General features: G+C 42.3%; 1 protein-coding gene across 8 annotated transcripts in view; it reads left to right on the top strand.

Moving 5' to 3' along the window:
- COBL (cordon-bleu WH2 repeat protein) overlaps window positions 1-15761 on the top strand; it is an 803866-nt gene that overhangs the window by 571140 nt on the left and 216965 nt on the right. For 7 of the 8 annotated variants that reach the window (XM_073549883.1, XM_073549882.1, XM_073549884.1 and 4 more), the window contains one exon: window positions 942-1115. The exons of the other annotated variant lie outside the window; for it this stretch is intronic. In XM_073549883.1, the coding sequence (XP_073405984.1) occupies window positions 942-1115 (174 nt within the window). The remainder of the gene's footprint in view (window positions 1-941; window positions 1116-15761) is intronic. 8 annotated transcript variants of the gene reach the window in all.

Below are 15761 nucleotides of genomic sequence, written 5' to 3'. Positions count from 1 at the left end.
AGGTCCTCAAGTTTGTCCCTCAGCCATGCGCCTTGTTTTCAGGACGCTTCCAGCTCCTGTTCAAGCTGAATTGTCCTATCTTCCATGTCCAACACCCTCTGCTCCAAGTGTTCCAGCCTACTGGCATGCTGCGCTGATATTTAATAAAGCTTCTATGACCTGCATGGCCATATAAACAGCTTAGGAAGGTTGATCCTACTGATAGATCCCCTGTAAAGATGCTGTATCTTCAAAAGTACCTCACATTTCTGAGTTTTTTTTATTATTTCAACATGTTAATTCTAAAAATTTCAGTAAAACATTTGTACATCTAAGAACTCAGATAAGTGTATTTTACGTTGTGATGCTGTTCACATGGAAAACAGAATGTAAGTAGACCTCACTTACCAAAGCTTGTCATTTGGGTAATTCACATGAGCGCTTTAACATGCAGACTGATGATCCATATATAAAAAATCTCAGCATTCTCTACTCTAATTTTTTGGGTCAGAGTCACCCGTTAAACTCAATGGGTATATTAAAAATCAGATGCCATATAGACACCATTCCTAAGACATCCACTTTTAACTGATCCATTGCAATTAATAACTTAGGAAACTGTATTTAGTAACAAATTATAATTGTATATGTATAAAAACAGAATCCTTATAGATGTTGTACGTTTGTAAGAAAACACTGACTTATGGATGGCATAAGAATGATATTACAGATGAAAATTTGTCTATTTCTTCTGGAAGATTTTAAATATACTCGGATGATCATAGCCTACTACAATTGCCCCAATTACTCCTCACCTCACTTTAATAAATTATTTGATCCAGATTTCTTATTGAAATAATGGCACCCATTTTCTAATCTAAATGGGTTTGTCTCATTACAGTACAGTAGAAATAAGTTACAATTAATACATGCTGCATAAAATAACTTGTGTATTTTCATAGGTAATGGACGACAGGTACCACAAAAGCCCCCAAGAGGAAACTCGCGAAGCCCACCCCAGTTAATGATACCCCCACCCCCTCCCTACCCTCCTCCTCATCATGACATTGTGGACCCACCAGTGTTTGAAAATGGAGCTCCTCTAACAGGACCACCTAGACCCATACCTGCTAAACGTAGGTTCTGAACAAATCTAAATTTTGATATGCTCCTGTCTGCTCCACTTTTACTTTGATATGTCCTGCTTCTCCTATAAGTGTCTATGCCCTTTCTCTTTCCCTTCACATTCTTCCTTTCTGGGGTCTTAACAGATCACTGAAATTTCTTATAGAAAAGAGGAAACAGATACATTGTCCTGCCACCTTTCATGGTACATGCCAAAAGCCAAAGTGATCTTGGAAGACTGCCTAGGTCTACATTCTATTACTTGGTGTCACTTTTTTGTATATGCTTTTACCTTAATACTTACTTTTAAAGGTTTAGTCCTGCTCCACTCATCTCCACATAAAAATGTGAACAGGGCAGGTGACGTCACATCTACACTTCCACATTTGTAGATGTCTTGCACCTGTCCCTTTCTCATGAATGGAACAGATGCATGATACCTGCTGACTGCACAGGCATCCTGACAAATATCAATAGGCATGATGTCATCTGCCTCAACTCACTAACTTTACTAACCCTTTAAATAATTTTAATATATGCTACTTTTTATGGTATTGTATATTTAGTTTATGATTTACATTTTGAACAAGTTTAGAAACGGAATGTTTTATCTTCTACAAAATAATGAAGAAAGAAATGTACTGTATTGAGCACAAGAAGATACAATATTTGTGTCTTGTATCAAGACACAAAAATGATCATAAGCATCAATTGCAATTTTAGTATAATATTTTGCAGCAAATATTAACTATATTATGTATCTATGGAAACATTTTCAATGATCAATATCAGAAAACAGTCTACAATAAAACACATATATATGTATATATATTGTAGGCGACCGACAGAGAGGATACTAGACGGAGTGTAAATCTCTCCCAGACAATTAAGCTGGGTGAGATATTAAAAGTTGGGTAGTATTGGTTGGTGCAGCAGCTTAGGTGATGAGCTGTTTTATTTATGCTAGTTCCAGTCCGGGTCTTATTGAAGTGATGAGGAGGATTGATTTAGTGGTTGAACTCACCATTCCCTCTCCCGCTCCAGTACAGGTAGTGCTGGAGACTTAGCTAGCTGAGCTGAGAGAGGTCACCTCTTTAAAGACATAGAAAAGGCTGGGGAAAAGCTTCAAAGAGAGAGCCTCCAGACTGATATGATGTGTTTCTGAGAAGGATATGCACAGCGGTTAAATGTACTAAACGCTGAGTTGCTGGAGAACCAAGCCCCGCACACATCCCTGGTTGCATGAGTTAGCAGTACAATGTATTAGTTAGCGCCTAGCCTGGCAAGTCTCTGTTGTTTTTCAGATGCTTTATTGTTTGTTACATTTTGGCTGAAAATGAAGCCCCACGTGTTCTTTATATGGACTGTGTTTGCCTATGTCACTGCCATGCCGCCCTACAATATACACACTTACAGTGGGGGAAATAAGTATTTGATCCCTTGCTGATTTTGTAAGTTTGCCCACTGACCAAGACATGAACAGTCTATAATTTTAAGGGTAGGATAAGTTTAACATTGTGAGATAGAATATCAAAAGTAAAATCCAGAAAATCACATTGTATAAATGATATAAATGTATTTGAATTTTGCAGTGAGAGATAAGTATTTGATCCCCTACCAACCATTTAGTGTTCTGGCTCCTGCAAACGAGTTAGACACCCCTAGTCAACTTCTTATGTGCTTTAAAGATAGCTGTCTTACATAGTCACCTTTATTAACCACTCCTGTCCACAGACTCAAATAATCAGTCGGACTCTAACCTCTACAACATGGGCAATACCAAAGAGCTTTATAAGGATGTCAGGGACAAGATCATAGACCTGCTCAAAGCTGGAATGGGCTACAAAACAATAAGTAAGACGCTGGGTAAGAATGAGACAACTGTTGGTGCAATAGTAAGAAAATGGAAGACCTACAAAATGACTGTCAATCGACATTGATCTGGGGCACCATGCAAAATCTCACCTCGTGGGGTGTCCTTGATTGCGAGGAAGGTGAGAGATCAGCCTAAAACTACACGGGGGGAACTTGGTAATGATCTCAAGGCAGCAGGGACCACAGTCACCAAGAAAACCATTGGTAACACACTACGCCATAAAGGTTTAAAATCCTGCAGTGCCTGCACGGTCCCCTGCTCAAGAAGGCACATGTGCAGGCCCGTCTGAAGTTTGCCAATGAACACTAGGGTGACCGGATCTCATATGGGGGGGAAAAAATGTCAGAATCTTGTTCGTCTGGACCCCACAAAACGATTCCCCTTTCCAGATATTGAGAGAGCCAAAATTTGAGCTCGATCAAACGACATTAACCCGTGCCGCTCGTCGCTCAAAGTTTGAAAAAAATCCAAATTGAGGTATTTTAAGATTTAGGTATTTTGCATAGTCTGTTAGACTATAAAGAATGTGACAACAACATTGCAGAAATAGCTCTGACCAAATTTTCGAACCATTTGTGGTATTTGAATGCAGAGTTGGTGGGATTATCGTTTTTTGATCCCACCATTACAGACAATGAAAAGTTGTTAATGGCTAATAAATTGCCCAGTAGCACAGATGAACCATCAGAGCACGCTAACCTACATGAGTTGATAATTTTACATAGTTATCTAATCTATTCTAGAGCTTTTGTTAAAGTAGTTTTTGAAACGTCAGAATATAATGCTCGGCATTTGCTTACAACTTGCAGGACATATTGCTTTTGTTCTTCATCTTTTGTCAGAAGGTCGTTAAAGTCGGTTACTTCCTACCTCTTTTAATTTTTCTTTCCTAACTTTTGGATTTACAACCCTAGCGTGCTCTGATGGTTCATCTGTGCTACTGAGCAATTTATTAGCCATTAACAACTTTTCATTGTCTGTAATGGTGGGATCAAAAAACGATAATCCCACCAACTCTGCATTCAAATACCACAAATGGTTCGAAAATTTGGTCAGGGCTATTTCTGCAATGTTGTTGTCACATTCTTTATAGTCTAACAGACTATGCAAAATACCTAAATCTTAAAATACCTCAATTTGGATTTTTTCAAACTTTGAGCGACGAGCGGCACGGGTTAACGTCGTTTGATCGAGCTCAAATTTTGGCTATCTCAATATCTGGAAAGGGGAATCGTTTTGTGGGGTCCAGACGGACAAAATTCCGACATCGATTTTTTGCGGTCACCCTAATGAACACCTGGATGATTCTGTGAGTGATCGGGAGAAGGTGCTGTGTTCAGATTGAGCTCTTTGGCATTAACTCAACTCGCCGTGTTTGGAGGAAGAGAAATGCTCCCTATGACCCAAAGAACACCGTCCCCACTGTCAAGCATTGAGGTGAAAACATTATGTTTTGGGGGTGTTTCTCTGCTAAGGGCACAGGACTACTTCACCGCATCAATGAGAGAATGGATGGAGCCATGTACCGTAAATGCCAATCTCCTTCCCTCCGCCAGGATATTAAAAATGGGTCATTGCTGGGTCTTCCAGCAAGACAATGACCAAAAACATACAGCCAAGGCAACAAAGAAGTGGCTCAAAAAGAAGCACGTTAAGGTCATGGAATGGCCTAGACAGTCTCCAGACCTTAATCCCATAGTTATTTTATGGAGGGAGTTGAAGCTCCGAGTTGCCAAGCGACAGCCTCAAAATCTTAATGATTTAGAGATGATCTGCAAAGAGAAGTGGACGAAAGTTCCTCCTGACATGTGCTCAAACCTCACCATAAACTACAAAAAAAGTCTGACTGCTGTGCTTACCAACAAGGGTTTTGTCACCAAGCATTAAGTCTTGTTTGCCAGAGGGAACTAATACTTATTTCTCACTGCAAAATACAAATACATTTATATAATTTATACAATGTGAATTTCTGGATTTTATTTTTGATATTCTATCTCTCAATGTTAAAATTAACTTATCCTTAAAATTATAGACTGTTCATGTCTTTGTCAGTGGGCAAGAAAAAAACACCGCGAGCACTAATAAAACAGGTGCCTAGGTAGGTTCCCAAACCGTAAAGTGTAATATGATCAAAAACTCGGCACTCAACTTAAAGATGCAAAAGGTGAACTTTAATGCAGTCCAAAATTGTAATGGTATGGGGACCGCTCCTTGTACACCAATATCTGTGTATCTACTCGCATAAGTATTTCAGGCTGGAAAATGCAGTTATACATAGGCAAGTACTCCTGCTTATATGCTGGATGGACGCCGTGTCGCAGATGTCATACGCTCCATCCAGCATATAAGCATGAGTACTTGCCTATGCATAACTGCATTTTCCAGCCTGAAATACTTATGCGAGTAGATACACAGATATTGGTGTACAAGGAGCGGTCCATATACCATTACTTTGAAACAGCCTGTTACTGATGAAGGTCTATGAGACCGAAACGTTTATGTACTACAATTTTGGACTGCATTAAAGTTCACCTTTTGCATCTTTAAGTTGAGTGCCGGGTTTTTGATCATATTTGTCAGTGGGCAAGCTTACAAAATCAGCAAGGGATCAAATACTTATTTCCTCCCACTGTACACACACAGTATATACACTTAAAAATATCAGGATGAAAGGAAAAATAAATGCAACACCGGCATTCATGAGAAGTTCTCTGAGGGGTACAGGTTATGGTATAATTTTTTTGTTTGATTGCATATATCATGAGTTTTGTGTTTGCAATTTGAAGATTGCCACTTGTGTGATTTATTGTTCCTTATTCATTGTACATTTACAGTATGTGTATTTGTACACAAGATCCCCTTATTTAACCAAACACATCAACATGTACATGTGTCAGTGCTTGATGTTGCAGCTCATCCTTGTGTTTTCTGAAGATCAGTATTGATCATACATTGATCACTCTATATTCACAGAAAAAATCTACTAGACTGAAACTATTACATGCACAATAAACTACTGATAGGTGCTAGCGATAATATGATTATCTCATTACCTTGGCACCTATGAAGGGGATAGATATATTAAGCAGCAAGTGAACAGTTAGTTTTTAGGGTATGTGCACACGGTGCAGATTAGCCTGCGGAATTTTCTGCAGAGAATCCGCATCTCTTGGCAGAAAATGCAGGGCATAACGCTTGCAGATAACATGCGTAATTGATGTGGATTTCTTGCTGATTTTATAGCATTTTTGCTGTGCGGATTTGTTAGGTGTGCTTCTGGTGGAGAGAGAGAATATATGTGCCAGACTATAAAAAACGCTGCTGCGGATATGCAAAAAGAACTGACATGCTGCGGAAAAAAAAACACTGCAAATCTGAGCGGATCTTTCCGTAGCATGTGCACAGCAATTCTTAATTTACCATTGACTGACTTTGAAAACACAAGGCAAGGCTGTGCAAAAAGATAGCAACTTTTGGATTTTCGTGACTTTTTTGCTTGTTCTGACAGAGCGGACATGAAGGAGCGTGACAGTGCTGTAGTAAGAATTGTGCAAGGCGCTACTGTGCGCCTCACTTGATTCATTAAGAAGCACTTTATTGGTTTAAAGAAGGAGTGCACACATTGTTTTGTTCCAAGGACCAGATTGTCATATTGAACCAATCCCAAGGCCCACAATTTTAAAAGGTTACTTACATGAATAAATCGCCAAAACCACTGCCAGTACATGAATACATCACCAGAATCAAGTTTTGACCATTTGAGTAGGATTTTGAGAGTTTCTGCTGAAAAAATAACCCTAACTTGCATTGAGATTTTTGTTCAATAACTCTCCAAATCCTCCTTATAATTTCAAGACTTCAGATTTTGAGGATTTTTGAGCTTTAACATAGCAATGTAGCACATCATCTGCCAGTTATGGATTACTACATCTGTAGAAGATTAGGAACACTGTCAATACATAAATCCATTACCAGAACCACCATCAGTATATGAATGCTGTATCAGAATCACCATCAATTTATCAATACATCACCAGAATCACTGTTAGTACATGAATGAGGCACTAAACTGGTGTACAAGTTGGTATGCATGCAAAATATTAGCGTGTTCACACTGGCCATCAAACAGACAAAACCCAAAGCAGAAACAAAATTAACAAATACCCTACTGTTAGTAAATAAGTAAAGCAATAGTGCATATAAATAACATTGGGTATTTAGTAAACACTGTTTTTTCATCCCACCAACGTCAAGGTGTACCCAAATTTGGGATGGTCCTAACCTCTAGTATTAAAAACTTACCATGCATCATAGTGACATCCTGTGTGCATAAGGACTGAGCAGGACTGGGTTCCAAACATGGACACACACCTAGTGGGGAGTTTTTTAAATGTGATCTCAAGCTCAAAGGAAGGAAGTCCACACCCTTACCTACACTAAATGCAGAAACCTAGAACTAAACCGAGAAAAAAAAAGAACTGTAGTACAAGTTGGTTTGCATGCAAAATAGTAGCATGTTCACACTGGTCATCAAACAGACAAAACATAAGACAGAAACAAAATGAGAAAATACCCTACCGTAAGTAAATAAGTAAAATCAATAGTGCATATAAATAACATTGAGTACTTAGTAAGCAACATTTTTTATTTAAAAAAGCATAAAAGGCTACTTTCACACTTGCGTTGCACAGATCTGCGTCGGTCTGCGCACGGCTGCCGCTAAGCTCCACCCCCTGCTGCGCCTCCTCCTGTTAGCTCCGCCTATGGGCACATGACACTGCATGCTTCCTGCGCACCCTATCTTTAGCATTTGGTACGCAGGCTGTGCGCAGGTATGTGTTTTCCGGCGCATGCATCCTTTTGACGGTGTGCCGAGCGCACCAAAATGCAAAAGGACGAATGCGCCGGAAAGCGCATACCTGCTCACGGCCTGCGTACCCGATGCTAAAGATAGGGTGCGCAGGTCCCATGCAGCGTCATGCGCCCATAGGCGGAGCTAACAGGAGGAGGTGCAGCAGGGGGCAGAGCTTAGCGCTGGCCATACGCAGACCGATGCAGGTCTGTGCAACGCAAGAGTAAAAGTAGCCAAAGCCATTTGAGTAGGATTTCGAGATTTTCTGCTGCAAAAAAATAACACCCTAACTGGCATTGAGTTTTTGGAGCAGAACTTCTCCACATCCTCCTCATAATCTCAAGACTCCAAGTTTTGAGGATTTTTGAGCTTTAATATAGTCATGTAGCATGTCATCTGACCAGTTTTGGATTAGTACATGTGTGTCATGATCCATGCTGGATCAGGACATATAAAAAGCACAGGTAACCTTTTTTTTTTCCTTAGCTGTGCTTAAGGTTGGTTTTTTCCCCCGGTGGCCATTAGGATTATTGCACTGTGGTGTCGTTTGTTCTAAGTTTACCCCGGTGGTGGTGAGCGTCATTGCACTCTAGTTTCTTTAGTTAAATGCACATGATTAATATGCAGGTGTGATTGCTGGCTCTGCTATAAAAGAGTCACAGGTGTTGCAATCAGTTTTTGGTGATAGTGTTCATTTCAACCATCCTTGGTGGAGGAAGGAGCTGGAGAGCGTTCCTTGCAGCACTGTCTTAGCCTGGTGTGGAAGGAGTCATAGGGGATTTCCTTGTAGCTCTGACAGAGCTTGGTGGCAGCGATTCAGGAGGAGAGCTGCATGCTGGTGGTGGACTCTGTTGCCAGGAGCAAGTGCAACAGAGTAAAGCTAAGTGGTGTTTCCCTGTTTGTGTTTTTCCTTAGTGTGTATTAGTACAGCGGTGGGGCCAGTGCCTGCGCCACCCAGCTCCCTAGCAAGGGATAGGTGTAGGGTGTGCTAGGGCGACAGGTTCCTGATCGGTGCCCGGTGCGGAACGGCATAGGGAATGTTAGGAGCATTAGGGATACTGACTCAGGGGAGTGCAGGAGGTCTCCACGTCCCCTTTCCCTATCGCAGGGCCCACCGTTGTAACTGTTTCCCTTCCCTTTGTATTGTTGTTTTAGTTACCAGCCTGCGAGCCATGTCACACAGGACAGTATCACGTGCCGCGTTCTGTTGTTCCAGTTACCGGCCTGCTGGTCGCGTCACACAGGACGGGTCCACGTGACATTATCACTAACCGCAACTTTTTTTTTCCTGCTGAGCCATGGACCCAGTTCAGACCTTTGCCCAAATGCTGCAGACCCTTACTGATGAGATTAGGGTGCTGTGCGGTGAATTGGTGCAGCAACTGCAGCAGTTGGTGGGGCTTGGTTCAGAGACAGGCTCAGCCAGAACCCAAGATATCCCTCCCTGACAGATTTTCTGGAGGGAGAGATCAATTCTTGGTGTTTCAACAAGCCTGTAAATTGTATTTCAGGCTGGGCCCTCATTCATCAGGGAGTGAAAAGTAACGGGTGGGAATCATTATGTCCCTTCTTAAAGAGGATCCCCAATCCTGGGCTTTCTCCCTACCGGACGATTCTCCATCTTTAGAGTCCGTGGACGAGTTCTTTGCGGCTTTGGCGCTTGTGTATGGGGATCCTGATGGCGTCGCCCTGGTGGAATCTCGAATCCGTAGGTGTAAACAGGGAGCCCGGGTCGCTGAGGAGTACTGCTCAGAGTTTCAGAGATGGGCCACTAATACTCAGTGGAATGACCCTGCACTTAGGAGTCAATTTGTGCAGGGTTTGTCTCCAAAGTTGCAGGATACTCTGGTGCAGTACGCCGCTCCCAGGTCGCTGGAGGCCGCCATGTCCCTTGCCATCCGGGTGGATAGACGCCTTGGGGAAAGACATATACAAAAAGTGCCCCCTGATGTCCTCACTAGGGAGGAGGACCCACCAGTGCGGACGGAGGAACCCAGACAGCCCGGTGTTGTTGATACAAAAAAGAGGGTGTCTGTGGCTCGTCGTGGTGGGGGGGTATGCTTTTCCTGTGGGAAGCCTGGCCATTTTATGAGAGCCTGCCCAGTTCATGCCAAGTCTCCTGATGAACCCATGCAAGTAGGAGGAGCTAGTTTGTTTTCGGAGCTGCCTACGTTTCGGGAAGTGGTGTCAGCATGTTTGCACTGTTGGCAGACTGGTCATGTCCTGAAGGCTTGCCCATTGCACGCCAAATTATCTGTGCCATCTGAGAAGCCGCATTCCCCTGGTCGCTTGGAGGGAGGCGACCAGGGAGTTTACATTCCCTCCATTTTGCCCTCCCAAAGTACCATGTCAGCAGAGGTCTTGGCTGGCGTGTTACTGGAGGTGATACCGTTGTTTGTGGACAGCGGAGCAAGAGTCAGTCTGGTGGATGCTCGCTTTGGTCTGAGGTGTAGGACGCTAGCTCAGCCTATAAGCATCCGGGCCATAAACTCTGTTCCACTGAGCCAGGGGAGCTTGACCAAGGTCGTAGAGAATATCCAGCTGCGTATAGGACATCATGAGGAGTCCTTGTCATGCTGGAGGGAATGCCAATACCAGCGGGCTCGTTTCTCATCAACTTGACATGCAGGTAGTTGCTGGGGTGAACTCTGGGTCCGGGCATCCCCACTGTAGGTGGTTCCCTGATGGGGAGCGGTTTTGAGGGTCCAGAGGCCCCTCATTAAGGGGAGGGTACTGTCATGATCCATGCTGGATCAGGACATATAAAAAGCACAGGTAACCTTTTTTGTTCCTAAGCTGTGCTTAAGGTTGGTTTTTGCCCCCGGTGGCCATTAGGATTATTGCACTGTGGTGTCGTTTGTTCTAAGTTTACCCCCGGTGGTGGTGAGCGTCATTGCACTCTAGTTTCTTTAGTTAAGTGCACATGATTATTATGCAGGTGTGATTGCTGGCTCTGCTATAAAAGAGTCACAGGTGTTGCAATCAGTTTTTGGTGATAGTGTTCATTTCAACCATCCTTGGTGGAGGAAGGAGCTGGAGAACGTTCCTTGCAGCACTGTCTTAGCCTGGTGTGAAAGGAGTCATAGGAGATTTCCTTGTAGCTCTGACAGAGCTTGGTGGCAGCGATTCAGGAGGAGAGCTGCATGCTGGTGGTGGACTCTGTTGCCAGGAGCAAGTGCAACAGAGTAAAGCTAAGTGGTGTATCTCTGTTTGTGTTTTTCCTTAGTGTGTATTAGTACAGCAGTGGGGCCAGTGCCTGCGTCACCCAGCTCCCTAGCAAGGGATAGGTGTAGGGTGTGCTAGTGCGACAGGTTCCTAATCGGCGCCCGGTGCGGAACCGGCATAGGGAACGTTAGGAGCGTTAGGGACACTGACTCAGGGGAGTGCAGGAGGTCTCCACGTCCCCTTTCCCTATCACAGGGCCCACCGTTGTTCCCTTCCCTTTGTCTTGTTGTTTTAGTTACCGGCCTGTGAGCCGTGTCACACAGGACAGTATCACGTGCCGCGTCCTGTTGTTCTAGTTACCGGCCTGCTGGTCGCGTCACACAGGACAGGCCAACGTGACGTTATGTAGAAGATTAGGACCCCTGTCAGTACATGAATCTATTACCAGAACCACAATCTGTACATGAATGCTGTACCAGAACCACCATCAATTTATTAATACATTATCACAACAATTATCAGTATATGAATACATCACCAGAACAACCATCAGTACATGAATGCACCACTGTAACCACCGTCATTACATGGATGCAGCACCAGAATCACCGTCAGTACATTGATGCAGTGACATAAATGCCATTAGTATGTGAATACATCACCATAACCGCTGCTAGTACACAAATGCAGCACCAGAACTAGTGTCAGTGAATGAATACATCACCAGAAGTATTGTCAATACATGAATACATCACCAAGCTTAGTACAGTGATTAATTACAATGTCAGGTCAGCCCTATATAATTCCATGAACCTGCAAATTGCAATGGAAAAAAGATACCAGAAGTTGTTGACAATCATCATCAGACTGTGGACCATACAGGAACCACAGTACTGATGAGATATAATATAAACATTTGCATCTCTGGTCTTTTGCAGCACGATGCCTCCACATTGTACCCTCTTATAAATTATAACAACAATATCCTCCCTTATAAATTATAACCACCACAGTTGTCCCTTATTAACTATAACTGCCACGGTGTCCTTTCTTATGAACTATGGCTTCAATGCTGTCCTCCCTCATGCTATTCCCATCTTCAGTGTCCCCCCCCATGCTGCCATATCTCCATACTGTCCACCTACGCTCCCACCTACACAGTGCAAGGACTCTAAACTGTCCCCTCACGCATCTACAATACCACTCCATACTGCCTCCCAAATTCCCATTATTCCATACTGTCCCTGCACTCCATGCTGTGTCCACCCATACTCCTATCACTCCATATTGTCCTCTTAGTGTATGCTGTGTCCTTCCTGTGTCCAGGTTCACAATTCCTTACATTTACAATCAGCCCAAATTCACACTGCTGCAGCTCACACTGCACAAAAAGTCATGACATAGGCTAGTTTCACATTAGCGTTTACGGCCGCAGGATCGGGCTGCGCATGGCCGCCGCTAAGTCCCGCCACCTGCCGCGCCTCCGCCGGTAGCTCCGCCTATCTTTAGCACTGGGGACGCAGGCCGTGCACAGAATGCGTTTGGCAGCGCATGCGTCCTTTTGACGCTGTGCCGAGCGCACCAAATTGCAACCTGTTGCGTTTGGCGCTGGTCGGCGCAGTGTCAAAAGGACACATGCGCCGCCAAATGCATACTGCGCACAGCCTGCGTCCCCAGTGCTAAAGATAGGGGACGCAGGACGCATGCAGCGTCATGCGTCCGTAGGCGGAGCTACCGGCGGAGGTGCGGCAGGTGGCGGGGCTTAGCGGCGGCCGTGCGCAGCCCGACGCTGCGGCCGTAAACGCTAATGTGAAACTAGCCTTAGTCAGTGGTTTTCACTCCATCCTTTTTACATAAGTATCAAAAGGTTTCAAAGGAAAGTCAGCTTTTCTGCAGTAGTTTTCTGCTGGTGCTTGTAGTCAATTAATCAACATGTATTCATTTCCAATCTCTATCTCACATACTCATTGAGAAATATTAATAACACAATAACACAATGTAGCAGGCCTTAAGCTGGGATAATAAAGAAAATATATATTCTTATATACTCACAAATAGCAATAAAAACATGTGTTGTACAAAAATATGTATTATCTTTATGGCACACTAGACTTCTGCCTGACTTTGGGTTTGCCTTTCAAAGATTTGTATGGGCTCTGTCTAGTGCCACTCTTTAAAGAAAAACTAAACATTTGGAACAAAATTATATATTTTTGTGTCTCTTTAATTTTTGCAGACCTGAAACCCTGTGAATTGCTCAAAAGGCAGCTGAGAAGTGCACAGCTCAGGAAACAAGAGTGCCTAAGCATGCACCAAGAAATCATAGAGGTCCTATACTGTAGAATTTATACTATGATTTACTTATGCACTCCAGGGAGGAGATATATAATCATGTCTTCTAACCTGCTTACTTCTCGTGAGACTTTTGAGTGATTGGTGGAGGTCCCAGTACCTGGAAAAGAAAAAGTGAAAAATATAATAAAAAAGAATATAAACTGTTGTTCCAAACATTTAGTTACTCTTTAAATAGTCAGAAGTTGTAACTTCATAATATCCATATAGACTCCATAATATCTAATTTATCCAATTCTAGAATCGTAATAGCAATGCAACTGCTGTGTAATATTGATTATACATTTTAGTCATTACATTAATGTTAAATATATGATCAATATGAAATGGCAAGTGCATTATTATTACTATTTGTAATAGTGGATAAATTGGACATTATAGAGACAATAGATAGATATTATTAATGTAAGAAATGTATCTATAGAATTTTTTTCTTAATTTAAATACTCTACTAGAAAATGTGATGTATGGAAGAACAATATAATGTGTGGCCTAGGCACGCCATGGGAGAAGCTGTGAATGCTTCACTTCAAAACACAAATGCAACCAGTCATGACCAAAAGTGTTGGCACCCTTGAAATCGTTCCAGAAAATGAAGTATTTCTCCCAGAAAACTGTTGCAGTTACATATGCTTTGTTATATACATGTTTATTTATTTTGCGTGTATTGGAACAACACAAAAAAAGAAAGAGAAAAACAGGCAAATTGGACATAATTTCACACAAAATCCAGAAGTGGGCTAGACAAAATTGTTGGCACCCTCAACTTAATATCTGGTTTCAAATGTTGGCCCCTGTTATTTTGCAAACTGCTACAGGTCTCTCATATTTGAAGGGCACCTTCTTCCAACATCAGTTTTAAGATCTCTCCACAGGTGTACAATGGGATTTAGATCTGAAATTGTTGCTGGCCACTTCAGAACTCTCCAGCACTTTGTTTCTATCCATTTCTGGGTGCTCCTTGAAGTATGTTTGGTGTCATTGTCCTGCGAAGACCCATGACCTACTGTAGGACACAAACTCAGCTTTCTGACACTGGGCACTACATTGCTAACCAAAATCCTTTGGTAAACTTTCAAGATGCCGTGCACATAGTCAGAGGTAGAAAATAACCCCAAAACATCTTTGAACCTCCACCTAATTTGACTGTAGGTACTGTGTTGTTTTTTTTGTAGGCCCTGTGTTGTTTTCTTTGTAGGCCTAATTTCATTTTTAGTAATCAGTAGAATGTTGTGCTTTACCAAATAGCTCTATCTTGGTCTCATCTGTATCCAATATGCTTTTCCAAAAGGATTTTAGCTTACTCACGTACATTTTGGCAAACTGCATTCTAGATTTTTTTATGTCTCTCTGTCAGCAGTTGGGTCTTCCTGGGTCTCCTGTAATAGCTTTTCATTTCATTCAAATGTCAACGGATAGTTCATGTTAACAATGATGCACCCTGAGCCTGCAGGACAGCTTGAATTTCTTTGGAACTTGATTGGATCTGCTTATCCACAACTTGAACTATCCTGCGTTGCAACCTTTCATGTTTCTCTGCTGTCCACATCCAGGAAGATTAGCTACAGGGCCATGGGTTGTAAAATGTCTTGAAATATATTGCTCACCGTAGACAGAGGAACATCAAGATCTCTAGAGATGGACTTGTAAACTTGAGAATGTTGGTATTTTTCAACAATTTTGATTCTCAAGTCCTCAGACAGTTATCGTCTTCTCTCTCTGTTCTCCATGCGTAGTGTGGCACACAAACAGATAATGCAAAGATTGAGTCAGCTTCTCACCTTTTTATCTTGCTTCAGGTGTGACTTTCATATTGCCCACACCTTTTACTTGCCGTAGGTGAGTTTGAACGAGCATCACATGCTTGAAACAAAGTTTTTTGCCCATAATTTTGGTAAGGTGCCCACAATTTTGTCTAGCCCATATATGTGGTTTTGTGTGAAATTATGCCCAATTTGCTTTTTTTTTCTATTTTTTTGTGTTATTCCAATACACACAAGGGAAATAAACATGTGTATAATAAAACGTGTAATTGCAATAATTTTCTGGCTATGACCGAATGTAGACAACAACCTTTCTGACATACTTACAACTGGTGTAAATGGAGGTATTAAACAAATTGTGCCTGGTTTGGAAATTATTTCCTATCACTTGCAGCCACACTGTTGTCTCCTCCTTATGAAATATGACCAACACAATGTCTTTGCTAATCAACTGTGACCACCACAGTATCTTTCTTTACAAGCTATGACCACCACATTGGGTCTAGTGTGAAGTCATGTTCCTCAATTTTGCATTATCTTCTAGACTTGTCTGCTATGTCTGACCACAATACACAGGGAGATTTGGTGTAACATATGACTGCAGGAAACGTCTACTGCATTATCTGTGCTCCGTTATTACTGTGTGTTA

Source organism: Dendrobates tinctorius, unplaced genomic scaffold (genome assembly GCF_039654945.1).
Source record: "Dendrobates tinctorius isolate UK_male_01 unplaced genomic scaffold, ASM3965494v1 ptg000162l, whole genome shotgun sequence".
In the NCBI taxonomy this organism is placed as follows: domain Eukaryota; kingdom Metazoa; phylum Chordata; class Amphibia; order Anura; family Dendrobatidae; genus Dendrobates; species Dendrobates tinctorius.
Note: the sequence above shows the minus strand (reverse complement) of the source record. Positions and strands in the feature narration are given on the sequence as shown.